The 18481-nt window shown below is 41.1% G+C and overlaps 1 protein-coding gene and 1 long non-coding RNA gene across 3 annotated transcripts in view; one reads left to right on the top strand and one right to left on the bottom strand.

The window, feature by feature from the left end:
* The window catches only part of LOC120035710 (DNA damage-binding protein 2-like), a 32049-nt gene extending 28696 nt beyond the window's left edge, over positions 1–3353 (bottom strand). The window contains exons 1-3 of one of the 2 annotated variants that reach the window (XM_038982274.1): positions 3199–3353; positions 631–780; positions 322–443 (exon numbers count right to left, since the gene is read on the bottom strand). In XM_038982274.1, the coding sequence (XP_038838202.1) occupies positions 322–443; positions 631–658 (150 nt within the window). In that variant the 5' untranslated portion in view covers positions 659–780; positions 3199–3353. The remainder of the gene's footprint in view (positions 1–321; positions 444–630; positions 781–3198) is intronic. The other variant, XM_038982275.1, reaches the window with a different exon arrangement.
* A 618-nt stretch (positions 3354–3971) lies between these two features.
* Positions 3972–12706, top strand: LOC120035734. The gene is made up of 4 exons (XR_005474268.1): positions 3972–4375; positions 11929–12247; positions 12350–12485; positions 12610–12706. It is a non-coding gene; the product is annotated as an uncharacterized LOC120035734 (long non-coding RNA).
* The last annotated feature ends 5775 nt before the right edge of the window (positions 12707–18481 follow it).

The following is an 18481-nucleotide window of genomic DNA, read 5'->3' as shown; positions in this document are numbered from 1 at the left end:
GCTCTGCCCCAGTGTACTCTGGTAAATGTAGTGTACCTGTCTCATCTGAGAATGAAGGCTCTGCCCCAGTGTACTCTGGTAAATGTAGTGTACCTGTCTCATCTGAGAATGAAGGCTCTTCCCAAGTGTACTCTGGTAAAAGTAGTGTACCCGTCTCATCTGAGAATGAAGGCTCTGCCCCAGTGTACTCTGGTAAATGTAGTGTACCTGTCTCATCTGAGAATGAAGGCTCTGCCCCAGTGTACTCTGGTAAATGTAGTGTACCTGTCTCATCTGAGAATGAAGGCTCTGCCCCAGTGTACTCTGGTAAATGTAGTGTACCTGTCTCATCTGAGAATGAAGGCTCTGCCCCAGTGTACTCTGGTAAATGTAGTGCAGGATGCTTCCTGGTCCACTTCTCTTCCCAACTGAAAACTTGGTCATGGTAGTTGGGAAAACAGGCCCTGAAATACAAGACCGGTACAGTCAATAACATCAAAGAACGGAAAGAGTCACTTCTCTCTGTGACAAGATTTATACAGTAACATTTCTGGAGGGGGAAAATGAAATACAAGACAGCACAGCCAATCAAAAGCTTCTATAACGGAGAATGGCGTTTCTATTAGATCCATTGGTATTTTACTAGCATGCCTGTTTTCAATGTGGTCTTCCCGTCCATCTTCTGCCGTAGCTTCTTGGAGATGGTTTGTCCTGCAGCCCCAGACGTGTCTCCATTCTGCTTCCTCGACTACTGCTTCGATTCAGATGCTTCTGAAGGAGCCTTCTTTGCCCGTGCCATTTCTGAGTGTGTTAAAATAAAACGAATCACTTGTGTTCACGGCTAAATCAAAGTTTGACAGGCTCTTCAAACCCCAAGTGTATCTGACAAACACCTGTGCAGTGCAGCTACGGATGGACTACTATCCTATTCCTCAACCTGAAATGAATGGAAGATAAAATGGGGGAAGTGACACCTCATCAACATGAACAAAAACAGTACCTTATGTTTTCAAATTGGGATCAACCACACGGATCGACAAAGAAAACATGAAATAGATACACAGTATGTATTCTAGCTAGAATAGATAACTTCACCTGGTACTCAACCCTGCACCTGGTACTCAACCCTGCACCTGGTACTCAACCCTGCACCTGGTACTCAACCCTTCACCTGGTACTCAACCCTGCACCTGGTACTCAACCCTGCACCTGGTACTCAACCCTGCACCAGGTACTCAACCCTGCACCAGGTACTCAACCCTGCACCAGGTACTCAACCCTGCACCTGGTACCGACCTTCACCTGGTACTCAACCCTGCACCTGGTACCGACCTTCACCTGGTACTCAACCCTGCACCTGGTACCGACCTTCACCTGGTACTCAACCCTGCACCTGGTACTCAACCCTGCACCTGGTACTCAACCCTGCACCTGGTACTCAACCCTTCACCTGGTACTCAACCCTGCACCTGGTACCGACCTTCACCTGGTACTCAACCCTGCACCTGGTACTCAACCCTGCACCTGGTACTCAACCCTGCACCTGGTACTCAACCCTGCACCTGGTACCGACCTTCACCTGGTACTCAACCCTGCACCTTAGAGACCACTGCCCTTTCTACATAGAGTCATTGAACACTGGTCACTTTAATAATGTTTACATACTGTTTTACCCCCTTTATGTGTATATACTGTATTCTAGTCAAGGTTCATCCGTACAGTTTCTCTATTCACATATTGATTTCACCTTTATTTATTTAACCTTTATTTAACTAGGCAAGTCAGTTAAGAACAAATTCTTATTTACAATGACGGCCTACACTGTCCAAACCCGGATGACGCTGGGCCAATTGTGCACCGCCCGATGGGACTCACGGCCGGTTGTGATACAGCCTGGATTCGAATTACAATAACACTATTCCTTGTGTAGCAAACTTTATAAAAAAAACAATTTGGGGGGGGGGGCTACTTTCCTAAAACAATAATTGTCCACCTCATGGTTCAGCTGTCAGACATTTAAACACTAAAAGTATCAGGGCATTGCATGCAAAGGCATCCGGGTTGCACTGCCTTCAGATCATAGGCCTGCAGTAGCTAAAGCTTAATATTAATAATAGCCACACCAGACCAAACTTACAAAAACATTTCTAAACTTTATTGGGATCATATCAAAAATAAGTCATGCCATTGTTTATAGGGAAAAATATTAGCAGATGAGCAAATGTAAACGGGGGGGGGGGGGGGGGGGGAAACTCCCCCCCCAAAAAAACAAAACACACCCTATTTCGGACCACCCCCCCCCCTCCAGTAAATTTCGATCTGTCCCTAATTTCCTGCAATTCTATCCATTTTGCTAGGGGGTGTTGTACTGTGTATTTATATACTGTATTCTCGACATAGCTCATTCTAATAGTTCTACTACTGAATTGCATTTTAGTTACACTGCTTATACAAATCAAATCAATTTATATAGCTCTTCTTACATCAGCTGATATCTCAAAGTGCTGTACAGAAACCCAGCCTAAAACCCCAAACAGCAAGCAATGCAGGTGTAGAAGCACGGTGGCTAGAACTCCCTAGAAAGGCCAAAACCTAGGAAGAAACCTAGAGAGGAACCAGGCTATGAGGGGTGGCCAGTCCTCTTCTGGCTGTGCGTGGAGATTATAACAACATGGCCAAGATGTTCAAATGTTCATAAATGACCAGCATGGTCAAATAATAATAATCACAGTAGTTGTCGAGGGTGCAACAGGTCAGCACCTCAGGAGTAAATGTCAGTTGGCTTTTCATAGCCGATCATTCAGAGTATCTCTACCGCTCCTGCGGTCCCTAGAGTTGAAAACAGCAGGTCTGGGACAGGTAGCACGTCCCACGTACACACCGCACATGTATTTATATATTGGATTCTTAGCTCCCTCTAATATATCTACTACTGGACATATCATTCCTAATATCTCTTGTGTAAATGCATCATTATTAGTTGTTTTTATTGATTATTTGTGTACCTATTTGACATTGTACTGCATTGTTAGGAGCTAGTTGCGTATACATTTCGCTGCACCCGGTTTACCATCTGCCAAACTGTGTGCACACGTAACACGACCAATAAACTTTTTATTTGATTTAATGGTTGCACAACAACAAACGACTAACGCTACGGCCGGACAACCAGTCCGACTATGTAATGCGTGTTCATCAAATGACATGAAAATACATTACCAGTGCAATAGGATAGCGCTCCTTCTTCTTCGTTGAATTGTTATTTTCATGCACACACACCACACGTGAGAAGTGCTTTATGTAAGTGAAAGTCCAGTGTTTTGTAACGTCTCTGTGTTACATCTTCTGCCCGGCAGGCGGCATGTTGGAAATGGATTATGGAAGTTTTGTACACCGGAAATAGTAGGGTGGGACTTCCGGGTGTTCCGTCTACGCTGATTAGTTGAATTCGTCCGCGAGGCGGCTGAGCGGAGCGAGTTTGAAACAAGTGGAGAAGTAAACAAGGAGACTGGGTTGAGAAAATCAAACGGTAACAATTCACAATGATACGACCTAAGTGAGTATAAATGTTGCGATTGCAATGAAAATGATGTATTATTTAATGATTTGCAAATACCAGTTATCGCAAACGAATACGACCTGTCAGGCCTCTCCTGTAGGACAACTCACTGATCGAGGCTCATCACATTGGAACTATATTTAATGTTTTAATTGTGTTGGTATTGTCCAGGTGTAGTGCCGTGTAAAGCCTCTGGGAAGATGAGGAATTACGGTATTGAGGTGATCAGCAACACGCCCATCCAGCTCCACGCTCCTGACGGACTCAAAGCCAACAGGAATGGGGAGTTTAAGGAGGACTGGCCACCCCTCATAGCCTGGTTCCTCGCTAGGTTTCTTCCTAGGTTCTGGCCTTTCTAGGGAGTTTTTCCTAGCCACCGTGCTTCTACACCTGCAATGCTTGCTGTTTGGGGTTTTAGGCTGGGTTTCTGTACAGCACTTTGAGATATCAGCTGATGTACGACGGGCTATATAAATACATTTGATTTGATTTGTATGTGTCTGTGAAACCTCTGTGTGACTTGTATGTGTGAAAGCCATTTCCTCTGCTCCTGCGAGAGATAAAACATTTGTAATCACAAAAGGAAGATATTGGTGTAACTGCTTTACGTGTGAATGTGAGGATACGTTATTTTTTCCATGTTTGTCAATGAAGCTAAACAAGTTGCTGGATCAAACGAAAGACAATTAATAACATTGCCCAAATCTCTAACAAGCCCTTTGCTTTGACAGACACAGTAGTCCTTCTAGAAGGCGTTCGGCATCAAGACGTCCCAGATGGAATTGTTTGAGGATGTTGCCAAGTCCCTCGTTGATGACCTCATTCACAGCAAGAACGGTAAGAAGAAACAGGAGACATTGTTTTTATATTGCCAAGTATATCAACGACTGGTAATCTGTGATCAGAGACTAGATACTATTCTATTGCCAAGTATATCAACGACTGGTAATCTGTGATCAGAGACTAGATACTATTCTATTGCCAAGTATATCAACGACTGGTAATCTGTGATCACAGACTAGATACTATTCTATTGCCAAGTATATCTACGACTGGTAATCTGTGATCAGAGACTAGATACTATTATATTGCCAAGTATATCAACGACTGGTAATCTGTAATCAGAGACTAGATACTATTCTATTGCCAAGTATATCAACGACTGGTAATCTGTGATCAGAGACTAGATACTATTCTATTGCCAAGTATATCAACGACTGGTAATCTGTGATCAGAGACTAGATACTATTCTATTGCCAAGTATTTCAACGACTGGTAATCTGTGATCGGAGACTAGATACTATTCTATTGCCAAGTATATCAACGACTGGTAATCTGTGATCAGAGACTAGATACTATTATATTGCCAAGTATATCAACGACTGGTAATCTGTGATCAGAGACTAGATACTATTATATTGCCAAGTATATCTACGACTGGTAATCTGTGATCAGAGACTAGATACTATTCTATTGCCAAGTATATCAACGACTGGTAATCTGAGATCAGAGACTAGATACTATTCTATTGCCAAGTATATCAACGACTGGTAATCTGTGATCAGAGACTAGATACTATTCTATTGCCAAGTATATCAACGACTGGTAATCTGTGATCAGAGACTAGATACTATTCTATTGCCAAGTATATCAACGACTGGTAATCTGTGATAGTATCTAGTCTCTGATCACAGATTACCAGTCGTTGATACACAGCCACGCAGCCAAAGAACCACACAGCCACAGAACCACACAGCCACGCAGCCTATACGCAGAGACTAGATACTCTAATAGACTAGCTGTGTTTGATTGAATAGCCTCTCTTGAAAGAAAGATGGACACTACTCACTGCTGAATGTGCTCACCGTTTTATAGACACAAAGGGTCTAAACTTTGGCTGCACTCAATAAAACCGTGGGAGCATTCAACAGTCTGCTGGTATCTATCTGTATGCTGTTACAACCGATTGGCAAACATACTGCACATTGAGAAATCATGTGACTAAACTGAATACAAAACAAAGAAACTACACTATGACACAAAGATAAATGACATACAGAATGAGAGTAAAAAGGGGTTGGAGCACCTTCAATGACATGTTGGGCTAAAAATGCAAACTCTGCTCCATTGTTCATTGAATCAGACGGCTCATTCATTACAAAACCCACTGACATTGCCAACTACTTTAATCATTTTTTAATTGACAAGATCAGCAAACTTAGGCATGACATGCCAGCAACAAACGCTGACCCTACACATCCAAGTATAACTGACCTAATTATGAAAGGCAAGTGTTTGTCATTTGAATTCTGTAAAGTGAGTGTGGAAGAGGTGAGAAAATTATTGTTGTTTATAAACAATGACAAGCCACCGGGGTCTGACAACTTGGATGGAAAATTACTGAGGATAATAGCGGACGATATTGCCACTCCTATTTGCCATATCTTCAATTGAAGCTAATTGAAAGTGTGTGGCATTAGGCCAGGAGGGAAGCAAAAGTCATTCCCCTACCTAAGGATTGTAAAGCCCCCTTTACTGGCTCAAATAGCCGACCAATCAGCCTGTTACTAACCCTTTGAGTAAAGCCAGTATGTCATTATGGGCTCCCGAGTGGCGCAGCGGTCTAAGGCACTGCATCTCAGTGCAAGAGGCATCACAGTGGTCTAAGGCACTGCATCTCAGTGCAAGAGGCATCACAGTGGTCTAAGGCACTGCATCTCAGTGCAAGAGGCATCACAGTGGTCTAAGGCACTGCATCTCAGTGCAAGAGGCATCACAGTGGTCTAAGGCACTGCATCTCAGTGCAAGAGGCATCACAGCGGTCTAAGGCACTGCATCTCAGTGCAAGAGGCATCACAGCGGTCTAAGGCACTGCATCTCAGTGCAAGAGGCGTCACAGCGGTCTAAGACACTGCATCTCAGTGCAAGAGGCATCACAGCGGTCTAAGGCACTGCATCTCAGTGCAAGAGGCTTCACAGCGGTCTAAGGCACTGCATCTCAGTGCAAGAGGCATCACAGTGGTATAAGGCACTGCATCTCAGTGCAAGAGGCATCACAGTGGTCTAAGGCACTGCATCTCAGTGCAAGAGGCATCACAGCGGTCTAAGGCACTGCATCTCAATGCAAGAGGCATCACAGCGGTCTAAGGCACTGCATCTCAGTGCAAGAGGCATCACAGCGGTCTAAGGCACTGCATCTCAGTGCAAGAGGCTTCACAGCGGTCTAAGGCACTGCATCTCAGTGCAAGAGGCATCACAGCGGTCTAAGGCACTGCATCTCAGTGCAAGAGGCATCACAGTGGTCTAAGGCACTGCATCTCAGTGCAAGAGGCATCAAAGCGGTCTAAGGCACTGCATCTCAGTGCAAGAGGCATCACAGCGGTCTAAGGCACTGCATCTCAGTGCAAGAGGCATCACAGCGGTCTAAGGCACTGCATCTCAGTGCAAGAGGCATCACAGCGGTCTAAGGCACTGCATCTCAGTGCAAGAGGCATCACAGCGGTCTAAGGCACTGCATCTCAGTGCAAGAGGCATCACAGCGGTCTAAGGCACTGCATCTCAGTGCAAGAGGCATCACAGCGGTCTAAGGCACTGCATCTCAGTGCAAGAGGCATCACAGCGGTCTAAGGCACTGCATCTCAGTGCAAGAGGCATCACAGCGGTCTAAGGCACTGCATCTCAGTGCAAGAGGCATCACAGCGGTCTAAGGCACTGCATCTCAGTGCAAGAGGCATCACAGCGGTCTAAGGCACTGCATCTCAGTGCAAGAGGCATCACAGCGGTCTAAGGCACTGCATCTCAGTGCAAGAGGCATCACAGCGGTCTAAGGCACTGCATCTCAGTGCAAGAGGCATCACAGCGGTCTAAGGCACTGCATCTCAGTGCAAGAGGCATCACAGCGGTCTAAGGCACTGCATCTCAGTGCAAGAGGCATCACAGCGGTCTAAGGCACTGCATCTCAGTGCAAGAGGCATCACAGCGGTCTAAGGCACTGCATCTCAGTGCAAGAGGCATCACAGCGGTCTAAGGCACTGCATCTCAGTGCAAGAGGCATCACAGCGGTCTAAGGCACTGCATCTCAGTGCAAGAGGCATCACAGTGGTCTAAGGCACTGCATCTCAGTGCAAGAGGCATCACAGCGGTCTAAGGCACTGCATCTCAGTGCAAGAGGCATCACAGCGGTCTAAGGCACTGCATCTCAGTGCAAGAGGCATCACAGCGGTCCTGGTCCTACTGGTTACTGTATGGTATAGTTATCTCCTGGTCCTACTGGTCCATACTGTATGGTATAGTTATCTCCTGGTCCTATTGGCTACTGTGTGGTATAATTATCTCCTGGTCCTACTGGCTACTGTATGGTATAGTTATCTCCTGGTCCTACTGGTTATTGTATGGTATAATTATCTCCTGGTCCTACTGGTTACTGTATGGTATAGTTATCTCCTGGTCCTACTGGTTATTGTATGGTATAATTATCTCCTGGTCCTACTGGCTACTGTATGGTATAGTTATCTCCTGGTCCTACTGGTTACTGTATGGTATAGTTATCTCCTGGTCCTATTGGTTACTGTATGGTATAGTTTCCTCCTGGTTACTGTATGGTATAGGTTCCTACTGGCTACTGTATGGTATAGTTTCCTACTGGCTACTGTATGGTATAGTTATCTCCTGGTCCTATTGGCTACTGTGTGGTATAGTTATCTCCTGGTCCTACTGGTTACTGTATGGTATAATTATCTCCTGATCCTACTGGTTACTGTATGGTATAGTTATCTCCTGGTCCTACTGGTTCTTGTATGGTATAATTATATCCTGGTCCTACTGGCTACTGTATGGTATAGTTATCTCCTGGTCCTACTGGTTACTGTATGGTATAGTTATCTCCTGGTACTACTGGTCCATACTGTATGGTATAGTTATCTCCTGGTCCTATTGGTTACTGTATGGTATAGTTTCCTCCTGGTTACTGTATGGTATAGTTATCTCCTTGTCCTATTGGCTACTGTATGGTATAATTATCACCTGGTCCTACCGGCTACTGTATGGTATAGTTATCTCCTGGTCCTACTGGTTACTGTATGGTATAGTTATCTCCTGGTCCTACTGGTTACTGTATGGTATAGTTATCTCCTGGTCGTACTGGTTACTGTATGGTATAGTTATCTCCTGGTCCTACTGGTTACTGTATGGTATAGTTTCCTCCTGGTCCTATTGGTTACTGTATGGTATAGTTTCCTCCTGGTCCTACTGGTTACTGTATGGTATAGTTTCCTCCTGGTTACTGTATGGTATAGTTATCTCCTGGTCCTACTGGTTATTGTATGGTATAATTATCTCCTGGTCCTACTGGCTACTGTATGGTATGGTTATCTCCTGGTCCTATTGGTTACTGTATGGTATAGTTTCCTCCTGGTCCTATTGGTTACTGTATGGTATAGTTTCCTCCTGGTCCTATTGGTTACTGTATGTTATAGTTATCTCCTGGTCCTACTGGTTACTGTATGGTATAGTTTCCCCCTGGTCCTATTGGTTACTGTATGGTATAGTTTCCTCCTGGTTACTGTATGGTATAGTTTCCTCCTGGTCCTATTGGTTACTGTATGGTATAGTTTCCTCCTGGTCCTACTGGTTACTGTATGGTATAGTTTCCTCCTGGTTACTGTATGGTATAGTTTCCTCCTGGTCCTACTGGTTACTGTATGGTATAGTTTCCTCCTGGTCCTATTGGTTACTGTATGGTATAGTTTCCTCCTGGTCCTATTGGTTATTGTATGGTATAGTTTCCTCCTGGTCCTATTGGTTACTGCATGGTATAATTATCTCCTGGTCCTATTGGTTACTGTATGGTATAATTATCTCCTGGTCCTACTGGTTACTGTATGGTATAGTTATCTCCTGGTCCTACTGGTTATTGTATGGTATAGTTTCCTCCTGGTCCTTTTGGTTACTGTATGGTATAGTTTCCTACTGGTCCTACTGGTTACTGTATGATATAGTTTCCTCCTGGTCCTATTGGCTACTGTATGGTATAGTTTCCTATTGGTTACTGTATGGTATAGTTTCCTATTGGTTACTGTATGGTATAGTTTCCTATTGGTTACTGTATGGTATAGTTTCCTACTGGTCCTATTGGTTACTGTATGATATAGTTTCCTACTGGTTACTGTATGGTATAGTTATCTCCTGGTCCTACTGGCTACTGTATGGTATAATTTCCTACTGGTTACTGTATGGTATAGTTATCTCCTGGTCCTACTGGTTACTGTGTGATATAGTTTCCTACTGGTTACTGTATGGTATAGTTATCTCCTGGTCCTACTGGTTACTGTATGGTATAATTTCCTACTGGTTACTGTATGGTATAGTTTCCTACTGGTTACTGTATGGTATAGTTTCCTACTGGTTACTGTATGGTATAGTTTCCTACTGGTTACTGTATGATATAGTTTCCTCCTGGTTACTGTATGGTATAATTTCCTACTGGTTACTGTATGGTATAGTTTCCTACTGGTTACTGTATGGTATAGTTTCCTACTGGTTACTGTATGGTATAGTTTCCTACTGGTTACTGTATGGTATAGTTTCCTACTGGTTACTGTATGGTATAGTTTCCTACTGGTTACTGTATGATATAGTTTCCTCCTGGTTACTGTATGGTATAATTTCCTACTGGTTACCTTATGGTATAGTTTCCTACTGGTTACTGTATGGTATAGTTTCCTATTGGTTACTGTATGGTATAGTTTCCTACTGGCTACTGTATGGTATAGTTTCCTCCTGGTCCTACTGGTTACTGTATGGTATAGTTTCCTCCTGGTCCTACTGGTTACTGTATGATATAGTTTCCTCCTGGTTACTGTATGGTATAGTTTCCTACTGGTTACTGTATGATATAGTTTCCTACTGGTTACTGTATGGTATAGTTTCCTACTGGTTACTGTATGGTATAGTTTCCTCCTGGTTACTGTATGGTATAATTATCTCCTGGTCCTACTGGTTATTGTATGGTATAGTTTCCTCCTGGTCCTACTGGTTACTGTATGGTATAGTTTCCTCCTGGTTACTGTATGGTATAATTATCTCCTGGTCCTACTGGTTATTGTATGGTATAGTTTCCTCCTTGTCCTACTGGTTACTGTATGGTATAGTTTCCTACTGGTCCTATTGGCTACTGTATGGTATAGTTTCCTATTGGTCCTACTGGTTACTGTATGGTATAGTTTCCTACTGGTTACTGTATGGTATAGTTATCTCCTGGTCACACTGGTTACTGTATGGTATAGTTTCCTACTGGTTACTGTATGGTATAGTTTCCTCCTGGTCCTACTGGTTACTGTATGGTATAGTTTCCTCCTGGTCCTATTGGTTACTGTATGGTATAGTTTCCTCCTGGTTACTGTATGGTATATTTTCCTACTGGTTACTGTATGGTATAGTTTCCTCCTGGTCCTATTGGTTACTGTATGGTATAGTTTCCTCCTGGTTACTGTATGGTATAGTTATCTCCTGGTCACACTGGTTAATGTATGGTATAGTTTCCTCCTGGTCCTATTGGTTACTGTATGGTATAGTTTCCTACTGGTCCTATTGGTTACTGTATGGTATAGTTTCCTGCTGGTCCTATTGGTTACTGTATGGTATAGTTTCCTCCTGGTTACTGTATGGTATAGTTTCCTCCTGGTTACTGTATGGTATAGTTTCCTCCTGGTTACTGTATGGTATAGTTTCCTCCTGGTTACTGTATGGTATAGTTTCCTCCTGGTTACTGTATGGTATAGTTTCCTCCTGGTCCTATTGGTTACTGTATGGTATAGTTTCCTACTGGTCCTATTGGTTACTGTATGGTATAGTTTCCTGCTGGTCCTACTGGTTACTGTATGGTATAGTTTCCTCCTGGTTACTGTATGGTATAGTTTCCTACTGGTCCTATTGGTTACTGTATGGTATAGTTTCCTACTGGTTACTGTATGGTATAGTTTCCTACTGGTCCTATTGGTTACTGTATGGTATAGTTTCCTGCTGGTCCTACTGGTTACTGTATGGTATAGTTTCCTCCTGGTCCTACTGGTTACTGTATGGTATAGTTTCCTCCTGGTCCTCCTGGTTACTGTATGGTATAGTTTCCTCCTGGTCCTACTGGTTACTGTATGGTATAGTTTCCTACTGGTCCTACTGGTTACTGTATGGTATAGTTTCCTATTGGTTACTGTATGGTATAGTTTCCTACTGGTCCTATTGGTTACTGTATGGTATACAGCGAGGAGGCGCGGAATTGCTAATCATGATCACATAGTGATGAGTAGTTAGATCCACAACGATACGGTGATCAGTGATTCCTTACAGTCTGACGTAGTCCTCGTCAACCACTCTCTGTGTGTTCCTCCATTCAGCCGTAAGAGAAGGTCAGAGGGCAGCCCTGCCCAGGGGGACAACCGTACGGAGGGACACTGGACAGACGTGGAGACCAGGGTAAGAGAAGGTCATCAGAGGGCAGCCCGGCCCAGGGGGACGACCATACGGAGGGACACTGGACAGACGTGGAGACCAGGGTAAGAGAAGGTCATCAGAGGGCAGCCCGGCCCAGGGGGACGACCGTACGGAGGGACACTGGACAGACGTGGAGACCAGGGTAAGAGAAGGTCATCAGAGGGCAGCCCTGCCCAGGGGGACGACCGTACGGAGGGACACTGGACAGACGTGGAGACCAGGGTAAGAGACGGGGTTTCACTCACTACACTGGCTATTGTATTGTTTTTAGTCTGGTCCCAGATCAGATCTCGTATGGTCATTGTCGCCCTTGACTGACCAAAGGGAGTTTTCAAGACCGCGCAATCCCATCTCGTACCAGGCTGTCATCATAACCATTCTAGAAGCTTCCACATTGTGTGTTCCAGATGAGGGCTGGATGGATCCAGGGTCCAGGCTACCAGCACCGTGGATATCAGAGGTAAGACTCATTTCTACTACAGGTTTTATTGTCTGCGATACCTTGAAACGTGTCTGCTGAACATTTTCTACATTAATATATTTCTAAAGACAGCGGAACTAATATGATGTTGTTTGGGTTTTAGGCGCAGAAAGCCCTGAGATGGTCCAGTCCTGTGCTGTCTGGGCTGCTCCATACACCTCATCCCCTCCCTCCTCAACCCTCACCCCCTTCCCTCCTTAAACCTCACCTTCCTCCTCAACCTTCACCCTCCTCAACCCTCACCCCCTCCCTCCTCAATCCTCACCCCCTCCCTCCTCAAACCTCACCCCCTCCATCCTTCAACCCCACCTCCCTCCTCAACCCTCACCCGCTCCCTCCTCCCCCCCTCCCCCATCAAACCTTACCCCCTCCCTCCTCAACCCTCATCCCCTCCCTCCTCAAACCTCACCCGCTCAGGGTGAGGTTTGAGACATCATTACATACAGTATAGAACACCATCTAGAAGACATATCATTACATACAGTATAGAACACCATCTAGAAGACATATCATTACATACAGCATAGAACACCATCTAGAAGACATATCATTACATACAGTATAGAACACCATCTAGAAGACATATCATTACATACAGCATAGAACACCATCTAGGAGACATATCATTACATACAGTATAGAACACCATCTAGAAGACATATCATTACATACAGTATAGAACACCATCTAGAAGACATATCATTACATACAGTATAGAACACCATCTAGAAGACATATCATTACATACAGCATAGAACACCATCTAGAAGACATATCATTACATACAGTATAGAACACCATCTAGAAGACAGAGACATATCATTACATACAGTATAGAACACCATCTAGAAGACATCATTACATACAGTATAGAACACCATCTAGAAGACATATCATTACATACAGTATAGAACACCATCTAGAAGACAGAGACATATCATTACATACTGTACAGAACACCATCTAGAAGACATATCATTACATACAGTATAGAACACCATCTAGAAGACAGAGACATATCATTACATACAGTATAGAACACCATCTAGAAGACAGAGACATATCATTACATACAGTATAGAACACCACCTAGAAGACATATCATTACATACAGTATAGAACACCATCTAGAAGACATCATTACATACAGTATAGAACACCATCTAGAAGACATATCATTACATACAGTATAGAACACCATCTAGAAGACATATCATTACATACAGTATAGAACACCATCTAGAAGACAGAGACATATCATTACATACAGTATAGAACACCATCTAGAAGACATATCATTACATACAGTATAGAACACCATCTAGAAGACATATCATTACATACAGTATAGAACACCATCTAGAAGACATATCATTACATACAGTATAGAACACCATCTAGAAGACATATCATTACATACAGTATAGAACACCATCTAGAAGACAGAGACATATCATTACATACAGTATAGAACACCATCTAGAAGACATATCATTACATACAGTATAGAACACCATCTAGAAGACAGAGACATATCATTACATACTGTACAGAACACCATCTAGAAGACATATCATTACATACTGTATAGAACACCATCTAGAAGACAGAGACATATCATTACATACAGTATAGAACACCATCTAGAAGACAGAGACATATCATTACATACAGTATAGAACACCACCTAGAAGACATATCATTACATACAGTATAGAACACCATCTAGAAGACATATCATTACATACAGTATAGAACACCATCTAGAAGACAGAGACATATCATTACATACAGTATAGAACACCATCTAGAAGACAGAGACACATCATTACATACAGTATAGAACACCACGTAGAAGACATATCATTACATACAGTATAGAACACCATCTAGAAGACATATCATTACATACAGTATAGAACACCATCTAGAAGACATATCATTACATACAGTATAGAACACCATCTAGAAGACATATCATTACATACAGTATAGAACACCATCTAGAAGACATCATTACATACAGTATAGAACACCATCTAGAAGACAGAGCCATATCATTACATACAGTATAGAACACCATCTAGAAGACAGAGACATATCATTACATACAGTATAGAACACCATCTAGAAAGACATATCATTACATACAGTATAGAACACCACCTAGAAGACATATCATTACATACAGTATAGAACACCATCTAGAAGACATATCGTTACATACAGTATAGAACACCATCTAGAAGACATATCATTACATACAGTATAGAACACCATCTAGAAGACAGAGACATATCATTACATACAGTATAGAACACCATCTAGAAGACATATCATTACATACAGTATAGAACACCATCTAGAAGACAGAGACATATCATTACATACAGTACAGAACACCATCTAGAAGACATCATTACATACAGTATAGAATACCATCTAGAAGACATATCATTACATACAGTATAGAACACCATCTAGAAGACAGAGCCATATCATTACATACAGTATAGAACACCATCTAGAAGACAGAGACATATCATTACATACAGTATAGAACACCATCTAGAAAGACATATCATTACATACAGTATAGAACACCACCTAGAAGACATATCATTACATACAGTATAGAACACCATCTAGAAGACATATCGTTACATACAGTATAGAACACCATCTAGAAGACATATCATTACATACAGTATAGAACACCATCTAGAAGACATATCATTACATACAGTATAGAATACCATCTAAAAGACATAGACATCATTACATACAGTATAGAACACCATCTAGAAGACATATCAGTACATACAGTATAGAACACCATCTAGAAGACAGAGACATATCATTACATACAGTATAGAACACCATCTAGAAAGACATATCATTACATACAGTATAGAACACCACCTAGAAGACATATCATTACATACAGTATAGAACACCATCTAGAAGACATATCGTTACATACAGTATAGAACACCATCTAGAAGACATATCATTACATACAGTATAGAACACCATCTAGAAGACAGAGACATATCATTACATACAGTATAGAACACCATCTAGAAGACATATCATTACATACAGTATAGAACACCATCTAGAAGACAGAGACATATCATTACATACAGTATAGAACACCATCTAGAAGACAGAGACATATCATTACATACAGTATAGAACACCATCTAGAAAGACATATCATTACATACAGTATAGAACACCATCTAGAAGACATATCGTTACATACAGTATAGAACACCATCTAGAAGACATATCATTACATACAGTATAGAACACCATCTAGAAGACATATCATTACATACAGTATAGAACACCATCTAGAAGACAGAGACATATCATTACATACAGTATAGAACACCATCTAGAAGACATATCATTACATACAGTATAGAACACCATCTAGAAGACATATCATTACATACAGTATAGAACACCATCTAGAAGACATATCATTACATACAGTATAGAACACCATCTAGAAGACAGAGACATATCATTACATACAGTATAGAACACCATCTAGAAGAAATATCATTACATACAGTATAGAACACCATCTAGAAGACAGAGACATATCATTACATACTGTACAGAACACCATCTAGAAGACATATCATTACATACTGTATAGAACACCATCTAGAAGACAGAGACATATCATTACATACAGTATAGAACACCATCTAGAAGACAGAGACATATCATTACATACAGTATAGAACACCACCTAGAAGACATATCATTACATACAGTATAGAACACCATCTAGAAGACTTATCATTACATACAGTATAGAACACCATCTAGAAGACATATCATTACATACAGTATAGAACACCATCTAGAAGACATATCATTACATACAGTATAGAACACCATCTAGAAGACAGAGACATATCATTACATACAGTATAGAACACCATCTAGAAGACAGAGACACATCATTACATACAGTATAGAACACCACGTAGAAGACATATCATTACATACAGTATAGAACACCATCTAGAAGACATATCATTACATACAGTATAGAACACCATCTAGAAGACATATCATTACATACAGTATAGAACACCATCTAGAAGACATATCATTACATACAGTATAGAACACCATCTAGAAGACATCATTACATACAGTATAGAACACCATCTAGAAGACAGAGCCATATCATTACATACAGTATAGAACACCATCTAGAAGACAGAGACATATCATTACATACAGTATAGAACACCATCTAGAAAGACATATCATTACATACAGTATAGAACACCACCTAGAAGACATATCATTACATACAGTATAGAACACCATCTAGAAGACATATCGTTACATACAGTATAGAACACCATCTAGAAGACATATCATTACATACAGTATAGAACACCATCTAGAAGACAGAGACATATCATTACATACAGTATAGAACACCATCTAGAAGACATACCATTACATACAGTATAGAACACCATCTAGAAGACAGAGACATATCATTACATACAGTACAGAACACCATCTAGAAGACATCATTACATACAGTATAGAATACCATCTAGAAGACATATCATTACATACAGTATAGAACACCATCTAGAAGACAGAGCCATATCATTACATACAGTATAGAACACCATCTAGAAGACAGAGACATATCATTACATACAGTATAGAACACCATCTAGAAAGACATATCATTACATACAGTATAGAACACCACCTAGAAGACATATCATTACATACAGTATAGAACACCATCTAGAAGACATATCGTTACATACAGTATAGAACACCATCTAGAAGACATATCATTACATACAGTATAGAACACCATCTAGAAGACATATCATTACATACAGTATAGAATACCATCTAAAAGACATAGACATCATTACATACAGTATAGAACACCATCTAGAAGACATATCAGTACATACAGTATAGAACACCATCTAGAAGACAGAGACATATCATTACATACAGTATAGAACACCATCTAGAAAGACATATCATTACATACAGTATAGAACACCACCTAGAAGACATATCATTACATACAGTATAGAACACCATCTAGAAGACATATCGTTACATACAGTATAGAACACCATCTAGAAGACATATCATTACATACAGTATAGAACACCATCTAGAAGACAGAGACATATCATTACATACAGTATAGAACACCATCTAGAAGACATATCATTACATACAGTATAGAACACCATCTAGAAGACAGAGACATATCATTACATATAGTATAGAACACCATCTAGAAGACAGAGACATATCATTACATACAGTATAGAACACCATCTAGAAAGACATATCATTACATACAGTATAGAACACCATCTAGAAGACATATCGTTACATACAGTATAGAACACCATCTAGAAGACATATCATTACATACAGTATAGAACACCATCTAGAAGACATATCATTACATACAGTATAGAATACCATCTAAAAGACATAGACATCATTACATACAGTATAGAACACCATCTAGAAGACATATCATTACATACAGTATAGAACACCATCTAGAAGACAGAGACATATCATTACATACAATATAGAACACCATCTAGAAGACAGAGACATATCATTACATACAGTATAGAACACCATCTAGAAGACATATCATTACATACAGTATAGAACACCATCTAGAAGACAGAGACACATCATTACATACAGTATAGAACACCACGTAGAAGACATATCATTACATACAGTATAGAACACCATCTAGAAGACATATCATTACATACAGTATAGAACACCATCTAGAAGACATATCATTACATACAGTATAGAACACCATCTAGAAGACATATCATTACATACAGTATAGAACACCATCTAGAAGACATCATTACATACAGTATAGAACACCATCTAGAAGACAGAGCCATATC

Source organism: Salvelinus namaycush, unplaced genomic scaffold (assembly GCF_016432855.1).
Source record: "Salvelinus namaycush isolate Seneca unplaced genomic scaffold, SaNama_1.0 Scaffold11, whole genome shotgun sequence".
Taxonomy (NCBI): domain Eukaryota; kingdom Metazoa; phylum Chordata; class Actinopteri; order Salmoniformes; family Salmonidae; genus Salvelinus; species Salvelinus namaycush.
The sequence above is the reverse complement of the archived record's forward strand: the minus strand, read 5'-3'. Positions and strand labels throughout refer to the sequence as shown.